General features: G+C 41.8%; 1 protein-coding gene across 1 annotated transcript; it reads left to right on the top strand.

Annotated features, from left to right (window-relative positions):
• Positions 1 to 651: 651 nt before the first annotated feature.
• LOC310811595 (sodium/hydrogen exchanger 3-like) lies at positions 652 to 15,514 on the top strand. Its single transcript, XM_083679799.1, has 17 exons — positions 652 to 1,390; positions 8,344 to 8,498; positions 8,810 to 8,957; positions 9,169 to 9,329; positions 9,595 to 9,673; positions 10,100 to 10,277; positions 10,725 to 10,945; positions 11,130 to 11,332; positions 11,694 to 11,783; positions 11,952 to 12,022; positions 12,174 to 12,303; positions 12,474 to 12,631; positions 13,337 to 13,454; positions 13,725 to 13,898; positions 13,996 to 14,050; positions 14,193 to 14,279; positions 14,450 to 15,514. The coding sequence occupies exons 1-17, from the start codon at positions 895 to 897 to the stop codon at positions 14,743 to 14,745; spliced, it is 2,820 nt and encodes a 939-aa protein (XP_083535925.1). The 5' UTR covers positions 652 to 894; the 3' UTR covers positions 14,746 to 15,514.
• Positions 15,515 to 15,605: the final 91 nt, after the last annotated feature.

Raw genomic sequence — 15,605 nt, 5'->3', positions numbered from 1 at the left:
ATCACTGGTGGCAATGGAGGCTCAACACTGACAATGTTATGGTAGTTATGGTAGTTTGTGTATGTGTGTGTGTGTGTGTGTGTGTGTGTGTGTGTGTGTGTGTGTGTGTGTGTGTGTGTGTGTGTGTGTGTGTGTGTGTGTGTGCGGGCGGGCGGGCAGATGGGGTGGATGGGCGTGTGTGCGTGCATACATTTGTGTGTGCGTGTGTCACCACCAATTAAATGCCTACTTCCTCCTCGCCATCTTGCTTCTGTCCGCCCACAGAACGTGCTCAGTATTCACTCTCATCTAGAACAATGCGAGAAGAGGGTGAGAGCATTGTTCTTGCGTCCCAGAGTCTTCCATATGACCTCAGTGCATTATAGGAGTAAGAGAAATGCTTCCAATATGTATATTTGAAAGTAATTGTAGAACATGAAAGTCTTGCTGGAATCGACCTAATTTGGCCAGGAACAATATTGACTTTGCCATTGCATCCCTTGGTGTGGACGAGTGAATGTATAATGCACTACAGAGGGTTGTGTTATTTGGGCAACCAAAATGCATCCTAAGCCAATGAATGCCCAGAGGGTTGGGCTGAACTCCCTCCCCCTCCATTGAAGAAGAAGTGGCCCAACTAGCCGGTCTGGCTAAGGAGTGGGCGGTGCCAAAGCAAGAGAGCATCATTATGGGTTGATCCTCACCTTCAGTGAAAAGGTGTACTCTAGCCTGAAGGAACACAGAGAGGGGGCAAACATGCTCAAGGCTGCTGGCAAGATGACATTCCACTAAGGCATTGAGAGAGGATAGAGAGGGAGAGAGGGAATGAGAGACACACACAAACCAATATCGATTCATAGCACTTCAATAGGCGTTACAATAGGCGTCTAACGGTTGCAAGCATCCAGCTCAAAGATGCCAGGTCTGTGGTGCTCCACGTTGTTTCTCCTAACAGTGCTGCTGCTCATCAGTAGGCCAAACTTGGCAGATCAACCGAGCAACGAAGACAGCCATGCTGTTGCTGGCACAGACCATAGGACAGACACGAGCACTGCCCAAAGCACTGATCATGGGACAGGTGCAGGGACAGAACACGGAACAGATGCAGGCACAGAACACGGAACAGATGCAGGCACAGAACACGGAACAGGTGCAGGCACAGAACACGGAGCAGGTGCAGGCACAGAACACGGAACAGATGCGGGCACAGAACATGGAACAGGTGCGGGCACAGAACATGGAACAGGTGCGGGCACCGGCCACGGGGAAGACCCCCATGGAGAAGAGGGACATGGTGAACATGGAGGAGGTCCCATCACCACCCTGCCCATCGTCAGCTGGAAGTGGAACCATGTCACGGTCCCCTACCTGGTGGCTCTCTGGATCCTGGTCAGCTGGCTCTGCAAACTCAGTGAGTAATTTGCCGTGACCCCATTGACATATACATTAATGTACTGTACTGTAAACCAAAAGAGATGGATAGTAGTGTACCAGTTACTAGATGTCTCTGTTCTATCTCTCTGTGAAACCTCATTCTCCTGCTCACTCTCAGTGCTATTCATCATGCCTTTATATCTGTCATTTACTGGATTTGTGAGCCTTTGTGTTGGTGTACAGTAATTGTGATAAGATTCTTTTGACAGTATGGTGTCATACAGAAGCTATTGATTTGGACAAGAGAGATTCTAGGTGTTTAGATATAAAACACTGGGCTGAGGAGGACTGTGATTTAGTCTGGCAATGGTCTATCTTGCAAAAGTTTATCTACGGGTAGGCACAGATTATATGTGAGTCATAGAGTTGAAGCCACTTGAGATTAATGGTTAAGGGCAATGTAGTGTCAACCCTGTCACGTTATGTTTAGACATTCTTTGTTTTGGTGACAAGGGTAGTCATTAGTGGTTCAAGTATACACAACAGACACAATTGAGACAACACTGATGACACAGCGTGAGTGTGTGCGTGCGTGCTTGCGTGTGTGTCATGTGTGTCATGTGTGACATTGGTGAAACAACCCCTTGAAACATAACCACAGTGTTTGCACTGATGACATGCAGGAACACTAATAAACAGATGAAAACATGAATGTTTTGGATTGACAATGTTGTTGTTGAGTTGTTAGAGGGCTGAGGCATCGTGCATCGGCATTGTGATCTGGAAATGTCTTACTCACTTAAGCATTTTGACGTGGAACCCAGAGAAATCTATTTCTATCTATTTATCTATTTATGTCTTTCAGGCCCTTGACACATACAAAATAAACCCTCTCCCAGGAGGACTGTTGGTTCAAGTCTTTACTAGCTGAGCTCCTCTCCATCACTCTCCCTTTAATGGATGAGAGCTAATATTAGGTCCCTATTTGTTTAATCTATTGAATTTATGAACATGAATGTGTTTTCTGTTAATGATTTAATGAACTTTAACACAGTTGTGTAAATAAGTATTCCATCAACATAAGGACATGGGCTGAAGCCTACTTAGTTCCATTTGAGACAGCTGTCTATAGATGTTCTTGTGATTTCTAGAAATAACTGAAAGAATTAGAATGAATTCAATCACAGTGACTCTGACCTAGTATCTGATTGTAAACAAGCCCTTTTCATTGCACCACGGTTGTGCGGTCACTAGACAATGGAGTGTTTTCTGTGGACCGGCAAAGGTGCAGTGCTTTTTTCTTCCCTCCCCAGAGATTTACAATGTTTGCTTTCTTCCATCCTCTCCCCTGCCAGCGTTCTCAGACAATTTATTCTGCTTGATAAGGGACAATGTACAAGAACATGGCTGGTTGGTTTACTCAGCCAGAGGGCTGGGAAACAGCTGCTAACTGGTCCACTCCGTACACATTCTTTCTCTGCTGTAAAATCCACTAAAAGGGTCAACTTTGGACAGAATTCTACAGTAACCTTTTCCATGAGTGTGTCTCTCCATTGACAATTGTTGTAGTTGTGTTATTGTTGTTGTTGTTGTTGTGTTATTGTTCAGCAAAATTAAACACAACCTGGTGCGATTCAGTGTATAATACAATTTCTTGATTCACATTCTAAATATATAAACCGAGTGTTGTCTGTTACAGCTAAAATGGAATGTGTGTCCTGTCCTGTGTACATCCACCACCCTCTCTCACAAGTCTCACCGTAACACAACCAGACTGATTGATGGGCTCTGTTCCAGCGTAAGGTTATGTACTGTAATCTATGTCTGACTTTTCCGCACCTGAGACTTGACCTCTCTCCTCAGGTGTTTTAAAGCACATACTTATACATGCTTGAAGAGACATGGGCCCAAGTGATATTTAACATTTGAATGGCTAAGTGAAAGACTGACTGCTGGTTAAGATTATAGGGCATTAGTAACTAATTAACTAATTGGGCATTAGTTAATATGGAAATAATGGGAATTGATGCATGACATCCCTTCCCTAATTGGTGCAGCCATTTTACCATATAAGGGAGTAGGTAATGATACATCGGCTATAGGTATGAAAATAACATTTAACTCATGATTCATTATGCACCATAGCTTACGTATCATTCGGTCATTCACATCATTCAAGTCAGTCGCTGGTGTCTGCAGTGTCACCATACTCTACCCCTAGCACACGGTTTAATTAAGAGACTGTGTTGCCAATTGTAGCAATGCCCCCTGTTAAAGTCTTGTATAGATAATAGTTGATAATAATAACACCCAATAAGTGTTATAGTAACTGTTGTGTAAAACAATGTTGTACCAGGTGTGTATTATAGGCTTTGATATTTTAACAAGTTAAAGCAATTCCAGGAGAGAAATTAGAAATTAGAAAGATTCCAGCATTAAGTAAATATAATCAAATATGGACATCAGACATCCTTAGTGTACTGTAGGCCCGAGGGAGGTGGCATGAGGAAGTAACAGATGAGCGGGTAATTGATAAAACTATTGGTTTATTGATTCTTCAAAATGAGCTGGCAAGGTTTGTCTCAGCGTAACAACACACAGGTGGAGGTTTCGCAAGAACTACACTAACCGTAACCAAGTCATCATTGATGGTTGATTTCTCTGCATGACATGTTTTCATTTCCTTCAGTGACAATCATTTATGCAATGGGGTTAATGCCCAGTTTGTTGTCCAATAATAGTAAGTGTATGAATGAAGCACACTAACTAAGGTGTGGGATGTCATATTGCAACAGCTGAGACTGAAACCACATCATCAGCATGGACTTCCCCATCGATGGTTGACATGTACATGACAAACAGATGATGCCATTGTTTCCTACAAGGTGGCTTTTTGTTGTATATCAATAAGTTGACAGAATACACACAAAATCGGGGCGCTTCGTGGCATAGCACACTAATGCGCATACCACATAATCGCAAGGTTCCTGGTTCCGACCCTCGACACGTCTTGCGTGTCATCCCTCCTCTCTCTCCCATCCTTCCTGTCAATCTCTACTGTCTCTATCCCAATAAAGCAGAAATGCCCTAAAAACATATTTAAAAAAAGAATACACACAAAATCATAAACCAGTGTTCCCAGCTTCTTGTCACTTCTTGTCGCTAACAGTTGTTTTCATCCATCAATGTGAGAACTATGAGCATGAGGAACCAGGCGTCTTACTGTTTGTGTCACCCATCATCAATTGGGTCCATTGTGCGTTGTGCCTGCAGGACTGGGCATTGTGCCACACAAAACATCCAGTCCGAGGGCAGCAACACCTTAGAGGAACAATTATGTGCATTAATTTGTGAAGTAAGAACCTGTCTTGTGTAGAAGGATCATTACAAGGATAGGCTATTACAGATGGCCATACAACACTCCTAAAGACCCTCCTAAAGACCTCTTCACCCCCACTACCCCCCAGTACAAGTTTCTCTCCTATAAATAAAACAAAAAAATCCTTCTTCTAGCATTGTGACTGCCTATGGCCCCTGGTCCGAGCATTGATTACTTTATCTTATGATGAACCACTTACTTAAACAAATGTATATGTTGTAAGTCGCTTTGGATAAAGGCGTCTGCTAAATGCCATGAATGTAAATGTAAACACTAAGGGCTCGACTGTATGTAAAGCTATAGAACCAGGGGACAAGTCATGGAACCAGGACATGATGATCTGTAGAAGAATGAAGGAGGATCTGTAGACCCGGAGAGAGATACATTAACTTTCAATTGAGGTGAGGTGATCATCTTAGGAAAGCTTTAATATTGAGACATATACATGTCAACCATTAAGAATAGCTGTCAGACATTACTTAGAAGCAGACGGTGTAAGCTGTGCAGTATATGGAGGACAGTCTCTTAGCATAATTTCAACTTACTTTAATGTCTGTCATCAAGTTAACTTGGCTCTGCATGCTGGTGAAATACACAACCAGGCATACAAAACTTACAAAAATCTCTTTCATGATTTGTTACATATTTTGTGTTTTTGTGTTTCCATATTTGAATATGAAATTATAAGTGTGGCATATATTCAAAGATCGGAAGCTAAGCAAAGTCACCAGTGAGTTCACAAAATAAATTATGATTGAAACAATCCTAGTTTTGTGAAGTGAAACAATGAACCAAAACAGGCCCTAAAAATACCCACATATCAAATGTTACAGTTTTTGTACCCAGCTTAAAAAAATGCTATTGAAGTGAATGTAGACTGAAGTCTACACAGCAAGTATGGTATGACAATCTTTGCCCTTGACGAGGTACAGTAGGGACTCAAGAAGTGAAACCAAACAGTGCGAAACCTGACTGAATAACCAGGAATGCTCTGAAGAGGAGGTAATGTATTTCCCCCCCACCCCCCCACCCCCCCACCCCCCACCCACCTTGAGAGAAGATATATAAATGAGCCTGTGATTCAGTGCACCTCTGCCCGAGCTGCACCATTGACCACAGAGACCACGCACGCCACAGACACAGGAGGAGGGACGGTCAAAAACGTAACATTCTGTCCCGCTAAACAGTCTGAGCGTATCTCTGGGATGCTGGGACAAGAATACCTTGGACTTTTAGGAGCGTAGGCAGGCATAAGTTGAGGCCAAACACTGAGTACTCTCAGTGAACTCTCAGAGTTTTGTGTTTTTCTTTATTTCTTTATTTGTTTATTTATCTGTCTATTTATTGGGGGAAATGCCATCATGCAGCACTTCCCTTTGGCTGTTGGAGGCAGCATTGCTGATGTGCACCATGGGCGCTTTAGCAGTGGAAGGTGCAGATGTGGCAGGGCCACTACCCCAGGACTTGAACCTCAGCCAGGCTGGTGGGGGACATGAAGGACATGAGTCCAGCATTTCGGGGATACAGATTGTATCATTTAAATGGCACCATGTGGAGGCCCCTTACCTCATCGTCTTGTGGATACTTGTGGCTGGAGTGGCTAAGATGGGTATGTATACGAAGAGCACATCTTTCTGATCTTTCAGAACTTTCAGTGGGACCTAATCAATATGTCATTCAAATTATTGATTTATTGTACAATTGAAGAGTTCAGTTGTGAAAAGAGCTGAGAAAATGTATTTCAGGGTCCACCTCTGAAAGTTGTGCCAGTGTGAAATAGGTTTCAGATGCAGAACTGCTATGTCAGGAAAGAAACAGCAGGGCTGGTATTATTCACGTTTATTCTGGTAGACAGGTAATGGCAAAGGCCATGAACATTGTAATGACTTTTCTTGTGGGATCCAGTCAGATGGAACGAAGAGGATTAATAAAGTCAAACTAAAAGATGATTAAAACCCATTTCATAGATTCTGTTAATAGATTCTGACCTTCTGAGTAAGATTATTATTATAACAAAAGTAAGTTTGCACTTCCAAGACTTAAAGTTTCGATTCATTAAAAAAAAAAAAAATCAGGATATCATCCAATTTGTGTGATGTACAACTAGCTGCAGTATGTGCAGCGGTGTTGGACAAAGATTCTAGGATTTGAGTTAAATTTGGTCAAGAACAGATCAAAGGGAAGAGGCGATGCCATCCAGTGAGAACTAAAGTTGATTGTGTTGCATTTGTGTCATAAATAGGCACCATATAATGCCATGGACTGGTAACTGTAGCTCTTGTCAGTGTTATCAAGGCAACACACTGTTCTCCGGACCAAATGTTTTTCCTTTTTTACACAAGTTCATGGAATATAATTAGACCTCAGACATTCCATAGATAGCTACCGTTAAACAATTTGGACAATTTGAGGGTTTGAGGGTGTGAATATGGCATATCTTCATGCAAGGAGTACTTTTCATGTTCAAACGCGGGCCACAATGGCTATGTGCGATATAAAGACATTATGAAAGAAGTGTAATCCTCAGAGAAAATGGTGATAAATGGTGCTTATATTATGGTGCATTCTATAGATTTCATTTGCATGTTTTCATGTGCATTAGAACATTTACCTAGCTGAGAGGTAGTCTGGAATAGTCTCCTATCCCAAGAGGTGAACTAACTATAAATGTCATGAGTGAAAACAGCCTGTATACTACTTATCTATTTGCTTACTTAACATTGTACCCACTCATCCCAGATCTGGACAGTTGGTGGTAAAACATTCTTATCATAAGTAACACATAAAATTAATGAAAACATGCACAATATTTTCTTTTCAGCGCCAAAGTCAGCTAGGATAAATAAACAAAGTGAAGGAGAGTGTGAACCCATCCAAAGATCTTAAACTTAATTTTTAACAGGTCTTATTTCAAATGCTAGCAACGACATACAACACGACATCAGAACATTACTGTGCGTGTTTATGGTTGGATGACAAACCCAAAGGTTAGCCTACAGTACATTCAGTCAATGAGGAACCTTCATAATAGCATAGAAACAATAAAAAGCATTTAATACCACTTTGAAGAGAAGAACCCCTGCCTCCTGACATACATAGCAAGAGTGACGTGAGCTGTGAACTTTTAAAAACAGGCCACCACTGGTTAATAATACCCTAGGAACAAAAAAAAATACACTTTCTCAGTGTGGTTCAAAAGGTTGATCATTTGCAAATTTCGCAAACTCACATATATTTTAATCGCCTTGCTTTAGTCTTGGCACTGGGTTTCAACACCTTCCTGTTAATGTGGAGAAACCCGGTGTTGAGGAAACCGGGTGTTGATGTTAATGACTGGTCAAGGGCTCATTGAACCAGCCTAAGGACATCTTTCATGGTTTTTGTTGTCATGGTAATTGCAGCCATCTCTGACTCTTGCCATCAACGACTGACTACATTTGACTCTCTATCTCTCTCTTTATGTATGTCCTCCCCTTTAGTCCTCATTTCTCTTATTTGAGCTAAACCACCTCTCTCTCTCTCTCTCTCTCTCTCTCTCTCTCTCTCTCTCTCTCTCTGTCTCTCTTTGTCTCTCTCTGTCTCTCTCTCTCTCTCTCTCTCTCCTCCAACAGTACTTGAGTTGAACCACAGCCTGACCTCTGTGGTCCCTGAGAGCGCTCTCCTCATTTTTATTGGCTTCATCCTGGGGGGGATTATCTATGGAGCGGACAAGGTCCAGACCTTCAGCCTGACGCCCACGGTCTTCTTCTTCTACCTGCTGCCCCAGGTAAAATCAGAGATTATATGAGATTATACTTTATTAATCCTCAAGAGAGATTGGTTAATTTGGTCATTTCAGCTCCAAATTTGCAATACCCTCCACACAGGACTTTAACATGTTCAAACTGAAACATGGGGAAAGCTTAGTAGAAGGGATCTGCGCACATAATTACAAATGTACATACAATCTTTGCGCTAACAACGCTTAGGTTGTGGGTTTGATTCCCGTTGGGACCATATATACTGAAATGTATGCACTCACTGCAATGTAAGTCGCTTTGGATAAAAGCGTTAGCTAAATGGCATATATGTATACAGGTTATCCTGGATGCAGGCTACTTCATGCCCAACAAGTTGTTCTTCAGTAACATGGGGGCCATCTTGACCTACGCTGTGATTGGCACCTGCTGGAATGCTGCCTCTTTGGGATTGGCCCTCTGGGGGTGTCACAAGGGCGGAGCCATGGGTAAGTTAGGAAACCAATCAAAGCCCACTGACCACAATAGAGCTCATAAACATGCTGTAGGACAGGTTCTTCTTCTTGTGTGTGTGTGTGTGTGTGTGTGTGTGTGTGTGTGTGTGTGTGTGTGTGTGTGTGTGTGTGTGTGTGTGTGTGTGTATCCATGCGTGCGTGCATGCGTTAAATCTGGGATCTTGTCATCTTCCACCCCCTCTAGGTGACCTGGACATTGGTCTTCTGCAGTACCTGTTGTTTGGGAGCCTGATTTCTGCTGTGGACCCTGTGGCTGTGATTGCTGTGTTTGAGCAGGTCCACGTCAACGACGTCCTGTTCATCATGGTGTTTGGGGAGTCCCTCCTCAACGATGGTGTCACAGTGGTATGTCTCAATGTCAAACATTACTTCAACAATCTTCAAAGTGTTACATACAGTAAGAAACACTATAAGGTGCAATGTTCCAAAGCTATCCATCATTGGAAATGTGCTGTACAGTTTAATTGACTGCTTAGGTGCGTGCTTGTATAGCAATATCCATCACTTACAGTATAAACAGAAAAAAAAGGTTTGTGACTTGTTTGTATAATGGATTAGATTACACAATTCATAAAGGGCAATACATTAAAGCAGTCTTGTGTTCCCTCAGGTGCTGTTCAATGTGTTTGATGCATTTGTGTCGCTGGGAGGGGCAGAAATCGACGCTATAGAGATCATCAAAGGCATAAGTAAGTCAAAGCACACTTTTCTGCCAATTTAGGGTGGACCCTATGACAAGAAAATGAAAAGAAATAAAAAAATAAAATAAATCTTGCTTTCTTCTAGCATTGTGACTGCCAATAGCCCCTGGTCCTAGCATAGGTTACTTTTTCTTATGATGACTGATGGACAGATGATTCATTCATTTAGACAAGTTTTCTTTGTTTTGTTAGAAATTATCTGCACAATTATTTAAAAAACTATAATACAGTTGAAATGTTACTTACTAACACCTTCACAGCCTTCATACAAAGTTTCACAGCATCTGTGGAATCATGATAACATTACAAGTATAAGTCGCTTTGGATAAAGGTGTCTGCCAATTGCCATAAATGTAATGTAATGTAAATGTAAGACAATTGCTCCAATCTCTCCCCCTCCCCTGCCCTGTGTAGTTTCGTTCTTCGTGGTGGCGTTCGGAGGCTCCTTGGTAGGCATTGTGTTTGCTCTGCTGATCTCCCTGCTGACCAGATTCACCAAGAACATCCAGATCATTGAGCCTGGCTTCATCTTTATCCTGGGCTATCTGGCCTACCTGACTGCCGAGATGCTCTCTCTCTCTGCCATCCTGTCGTAAGTGCTTATAAATGGGATGATGATTTGAAGTGCTTTACCATACTGTATGTGTTTGACCAAACATACTATTATTGAGTCTTGAGATACAGCAGACTTAAGCCCACTATCTATAGTCTGCTACTGTGCCCTTTTAATGTAGCCATCAGGGGAGGCTGGTGGAGGTAGAAATCGGAGGACGGGCTCATTGTAATGAATGGAATGGAATGAGGAATGGTATCAAACATGTTTGTTCCTTATTCTATTCCATGCATCACAATGAGCATGACCTCCGATGTCTACCTCAACCAGCCTCCCCTTTCACACACATACATATCCATTTATGCCAGTTTTAGCATGTCGGTATCTAATAAACCGGAAACTTAAAACCTGAAATGTTTTTCTCATGCACTGGACATGTTTTAGTGCCTGTTTGAAATGTCACACCCTTTGCCTGTTGTGCCATAGGATTGTGTTCTTTGGTATGGGCTGTCAGAAGTACATCAATGCAAACATGGACGAGAGGTCTGTCACCACGGTGCGATACGTCATGAAGGTGTTCGCCAATGGCTCAGAGACCATCATCTTTGTCTTCCTCGGCATCTCAGCCATTGATCCTACGATATGGGTGTGGAACACTGGCTTCATCCTCCTCACAGTCGTCTTCATCTTCGTCTTCAGATTCATAGGTGAGGTTGGGTCATAGTGTGTGTTGTGAGAGGCTCTAATGGGGATATACAGTAATGCTGGCTTCATATGGCTTCACATACAGTGCCAGTGCTAATACTGTGTGTGTGTGTGTGTGTGTGTGTGTGTGTGTGTGTGTGTGTGTGTGCGTGTGTGCGTGTGTGTGTATGTGTCTGTACACCACAGGCGTCTTCTTCCTCACCTGGATTCTGAACAAGTACAGACTGGTTCCCTTGTCACTCATTGATCAGGTGGTCATGAGCTACGGAGGCCTGCGAGGTGCAGTGGCATACGGCCTTGTGGCCATGCTGGACGGGAATAAGATAAAGGAGAAGAATCTGATGGTCAGCACCACACTCATAGTGGTGTACTTCACTGTCGTCCTGCAGGTAATAAACCCATTAAACCTCAATCAACCATTGCTATCCCAAGCGAATAAAAAGTATACTTAAATGTGTTGATGAATAGATTAAAGGAGTATTTAATATGCTTAAAATATATTCATGTTTTTCTATACTGACTTAAAGTACACTAAAGTTGTACTGTATTTTGTGTACTTACTCAAAGTATACTTTAATTTCATGCCCAAGTATGTTGTATAAATCATATAAGGCATATATGTTTTCCGCTTGGGATGTTTCATGATGCATAACAGTTTATTTCACTATGTCTTTAAACAGTGAACATTGATCATTAACTCTAAAGACTGAGCTTACAGCTTTTCTTCCATTTTCTTCATCTCTGTTGCAGGGAATAACCATGAAACCACTGGTCACCTGGCTGAAAGTGAAGAGGGCGGAATCAACAGACCTTACACTCGCTGAAAAACTGCAGAATAGGGTAACTACTACTGGAATTCTTCTTAGTTTTATACTATAGAAAATGTACCTTTGTCTAAACAACGTGGGCTACAAAAGTCAAACCTAACCCCAATACAATACAATAACGACATAAACCTGATCTTCACTCGGTATTCTCATGATTCATCATTCCTGTTTCTTTATTCAGGCGTTTGACCACATGCTTGTCGCCATAGAGGACATATCTGGACAAATAGGTCATAACTACATGAGAGACAAGTACGTTGAAACTGAAATCATACTATGTTACGGTTTTGCTATAATTTCATATAATTTATATCAGAACATACCACAACAGACAGGACCTTAACACTTGAACTGTATGAATTGCAGTGAAGTTAAAATTGATCTTGTATCTTATCCTTTCAAGGTGGAATAACTTTGAGGAGAGGTGGTTGTGTTGGCTGTTGATGAAGCCTATAGCCAGGAAGTCTCGTGACTACATTTTCAACATCTTCCACCAGCTCAACCTGAAGGATGCCATGAGCTATGTGACTGAGGTAAGGAAGAGGGGCAGGGTCAACGACATGAATTTAAGGATTTTATTCATAACTATTAATTTACTCCCCTAACTTACCAACCATTCCTAACTATTCCTAACTGTATTCATGAAAATGAAGTCTTTCTGTACTCTTATCATCAAGTTCTATTCTATTCTATTCTCCGATAGGGTGAGCGGAGAGGTTCATTAGCGTTCGTTCGGCATGAGACTGCCAATGTGGATTTCAATAAGAAGTTTGGTGCTGATTTCTCTGGGATGATGCCTGACATGATGACAGATATGTCAGATACCATGGGTCCAGACCATGTCCCTGTCTCCTCAATCCTGTAAGCAACACTGTGTGACTTTTTAACCTAGGCGTCCTTGGGGGAGCTGAAATGTAAACAAAAGCCTGTTTCTATCATGCAACTATAAATACCAGCACAAGGATCACAGGTTTCTGTGGCTGAAGCTGGATGCACAGCATAAACACTGCTTATTTACGAGACACACACCTGCTAGCCTCAGCCCTTGTCCCTTTCTTGGCATGCTATTGAGTACAATGTGACTACACATCATGACATAGGAACAGACTGTTGATTTTATATTACCAAAGTATTTAGTTAACATTTCAGTAATTCCACAAACATGTTGTGATTGCTTATAGAGACTAGTTGTTATTCTTACACAAGACAACCCCAATTCACTTGATAAAAGTGGCAAACATACTTGTAATTCAATTAAGTTTAGTTGACAGGGACAGTACACATTTATCAACACACATCAATGTAAATGTGTCAGAGTTAGCTAGAGAGCTAATTTACAACAGTAGTCCATGATCTGGTAGGCCAAAGTGGTCAATCTTTTTGGGTAGGCCTACAGACATGACTAACTTTTGAAGTTTGAAGTCCTCCTACAATCTCTTCAATATGTCACTTGTTGTGACAGTTTGTCTAGTTTTCTACCTAGTTGCCATTAAAACAACAGCAGCAACTATATACACCTGTATTTGTGTGGGGAATGAGAACTTATTACTTCTTCCTTTTCAAAAGAGACAATGTGCCCTCTGTGTGCCTGGACATGCATGAGCAGGACATGAAGAACATGAGGTTCGAGGACATCAACGCTCATCACCTTCTGCAGCAACATCTCTACAGGGGTAGAAAACAGGTACTATTCAGTCAAAACAAACTGAAAAATAAAATCACAGTTTCAGTCAAAAAATCCAAATTCAAATCCAAATGTTCAACAATTATCTTAACAGAGGTTTTCATGAGTGTTTTTTCTGTTTGACAACAACAAACAGTTTCATCTTCAAGTTGTTGATATTGGATTCCACTCTTACATATAGTGACTCCATCTGTATATTGTCAATCAGAAATCAGAAGTCATAGTTACCTTCCCTTTCCTCTCCTCCTCTCCTTTGTCTTTACATTACAGCATAGACACAGGTACAGCCGAAGCCAATTTGAGGTCAACAAAGATGAGAATGAGGTGCAGGAGATCTTCCAGAGGACCATGAGGAGCCGCCTGGAGTCCTTCAAATCCGCAAAGATGGGTGTTGCTCCTCCCAAGAAGATAACCAAGCATCCAAAGAAGGATCCAGTGCAAACGGTCAGAGACTTCAGCCATTTTCCCAACCATTGGCCAAATAATAAGCAACCTCTTTGGGGGCATTACTGTAACAAATTTTAATTTCGTGTCATTTTAGATGCCAAATGGAAAATCAGCAGATAGCAGTAAAAACCATCCTTATGGGGACGAAGGTATGTCTTTTCTCCTTGCTTTTGACTACTCTGCTCGTTGTTATGAGACGGCTGTGGAGGAAAACTTTCGATTTTAGTTAAATAACCACGTTTCCCCTACGAAATCCAAATTTGTATTCTCTGTTCCTCTGTTTACCTCCAGATTTTGAGTTCTCTGAAGGAGACAGTGCCTCTGGTGGTGAGGCTGCAGGCGGTTCATTCCCTATGAGAGTCACCTACAGAGCAGGAGGTAACAAAGTCCTTTCATTGTTTGTAATGACTTTCTTATTTTGTCAGAAGGTTTACTTCACAACGTTATATTCAAGTCAAGTTATATTCAAGTCAAGTTATATTCAACTCATAATGCAGACCATGATCATAAATAGATCAAAATCAAAATCTCTCTCTCTCTTGGTGTAGCTGGAATCGAAAACCCAGCCTTCATGCCGGAGGTGGACCTCATGGCACCAATGCAGATCCCCCCATGGCTGGCTGAAGCAGAGGTGGACAGCAGCAGTGTGGCCCCCTCTCAGAGAGCTCAGTTGCGACTGCCATGGACTCCCAGCAACCTCCGGCGCCTGGCCCCCCTACGGCTCAGCACCCGCTCAACAGACTCCTTCCTGCTGGCGGATGCACCCGCCACACAGGGGGGCCCCTCCCAGCCTCCACATTCAACACCGCCAAGGCCACCGCCAAAAGATGGAACCCACATGTAGAACCTCATCCTATAAACTTTGACCCCTGTGACCCTGACTCCTGAGTGACCCTGTTGCCAAAGACACCATTCCAGAACCTCAGACCTTACACCACCTCTTGGGATAAAACATTAACTAGGGAATGTTTTCTTTCCTGTTCAGTTGTCTAATCATATTCCTGAATCTCCAGACAAAACATCCCACTGCCCTAAAACCTTTGTGCTCTCCAAATAGGGCTTCACTTCCTCTTCTTAACTTCATCCTTGACTTAAAGTAGTTCACAAATGATTGGCAAGTGTCCTGGCTGTCACAATTCATGATGAATTCATACCCAGTTTACCTGACCCAATCAATCCATCAATCCTACTTTGAATGTTCCCAATGGTTTTGATCATCCGATATGTCTAGCATAAGAAACGCAGCCACACCCACCAAATGTAAGTTCATGAGATATGGGCCCACGTTTAACATGGGACCAGACTGTCTGTAATTTTTGCGACCTCATCCCTGAATGTGATTAAGTTATCTAAATTTATATTGTAGATATGTCGATTTCTTTTGATAATAGTAAATAGAATAAAGAAATTAGGGTAATTTATTGACAGGATGATAGAATCCAATACAATGTAATCAATTGAAATTGTGTTTTAATCGCTTTATTATTATTTTTCATTTGTTTTTTTGGTCAAATAATGCTTGGTTTTGAGAGACAAATAGCACTGTTGTAAATGTCACTTGTACAATAAAGAAATATGTTATTTATTCACCAATAAAGTTAGTTGACCACCTGTATCTTGTATGAACATGTTCAACATCTCTAATCTGTAAATTAAATCGACCTCTTTCAGTCAGACACTCAAAAATACACACTCATACATACA

Source organism: Argentina silus (genome assembly GCF_951799395.1).
Source record: "Argentina silus genome assembly, chromosome: 11".
NCBI lineage: Eukaryota > Metazoa > Chordata > Actinopteri > Argentiniformes > Argentinidae > Argentina > Argentina silus.
This window is presented reverse-complemented; position numbering and strand designations above follow the sequence as displayed.

What these genes read in the sequence shown, in the direction of transcription:
- LOC310811595 (XM_083679799.1), top strand. Translation starts at nt 895, where the DNA reads ATGCCAGGTCTGTGGTGCTCCACGTTGTTTCTCCTAACAGTGCTGCTG. An exon ending in TCACAAGGGCGGAGCCATGG is followed by an intron (nt 8,958 to 9,168) that starts GTAAGTTAGGAA and finishes CACCCCCTCTAG; the next exon opens with GTGACCTGGACATTGGTCTT. An exon ending in CCATCCTTATGGGGACGAAG is followed by an intron (nt 14,051 to 14,192) that starts GTATGTCTTTTC and finishes GTTTACCTCCAG; the next exon opens with ATTTTGAGTTCTCTGAAGGA.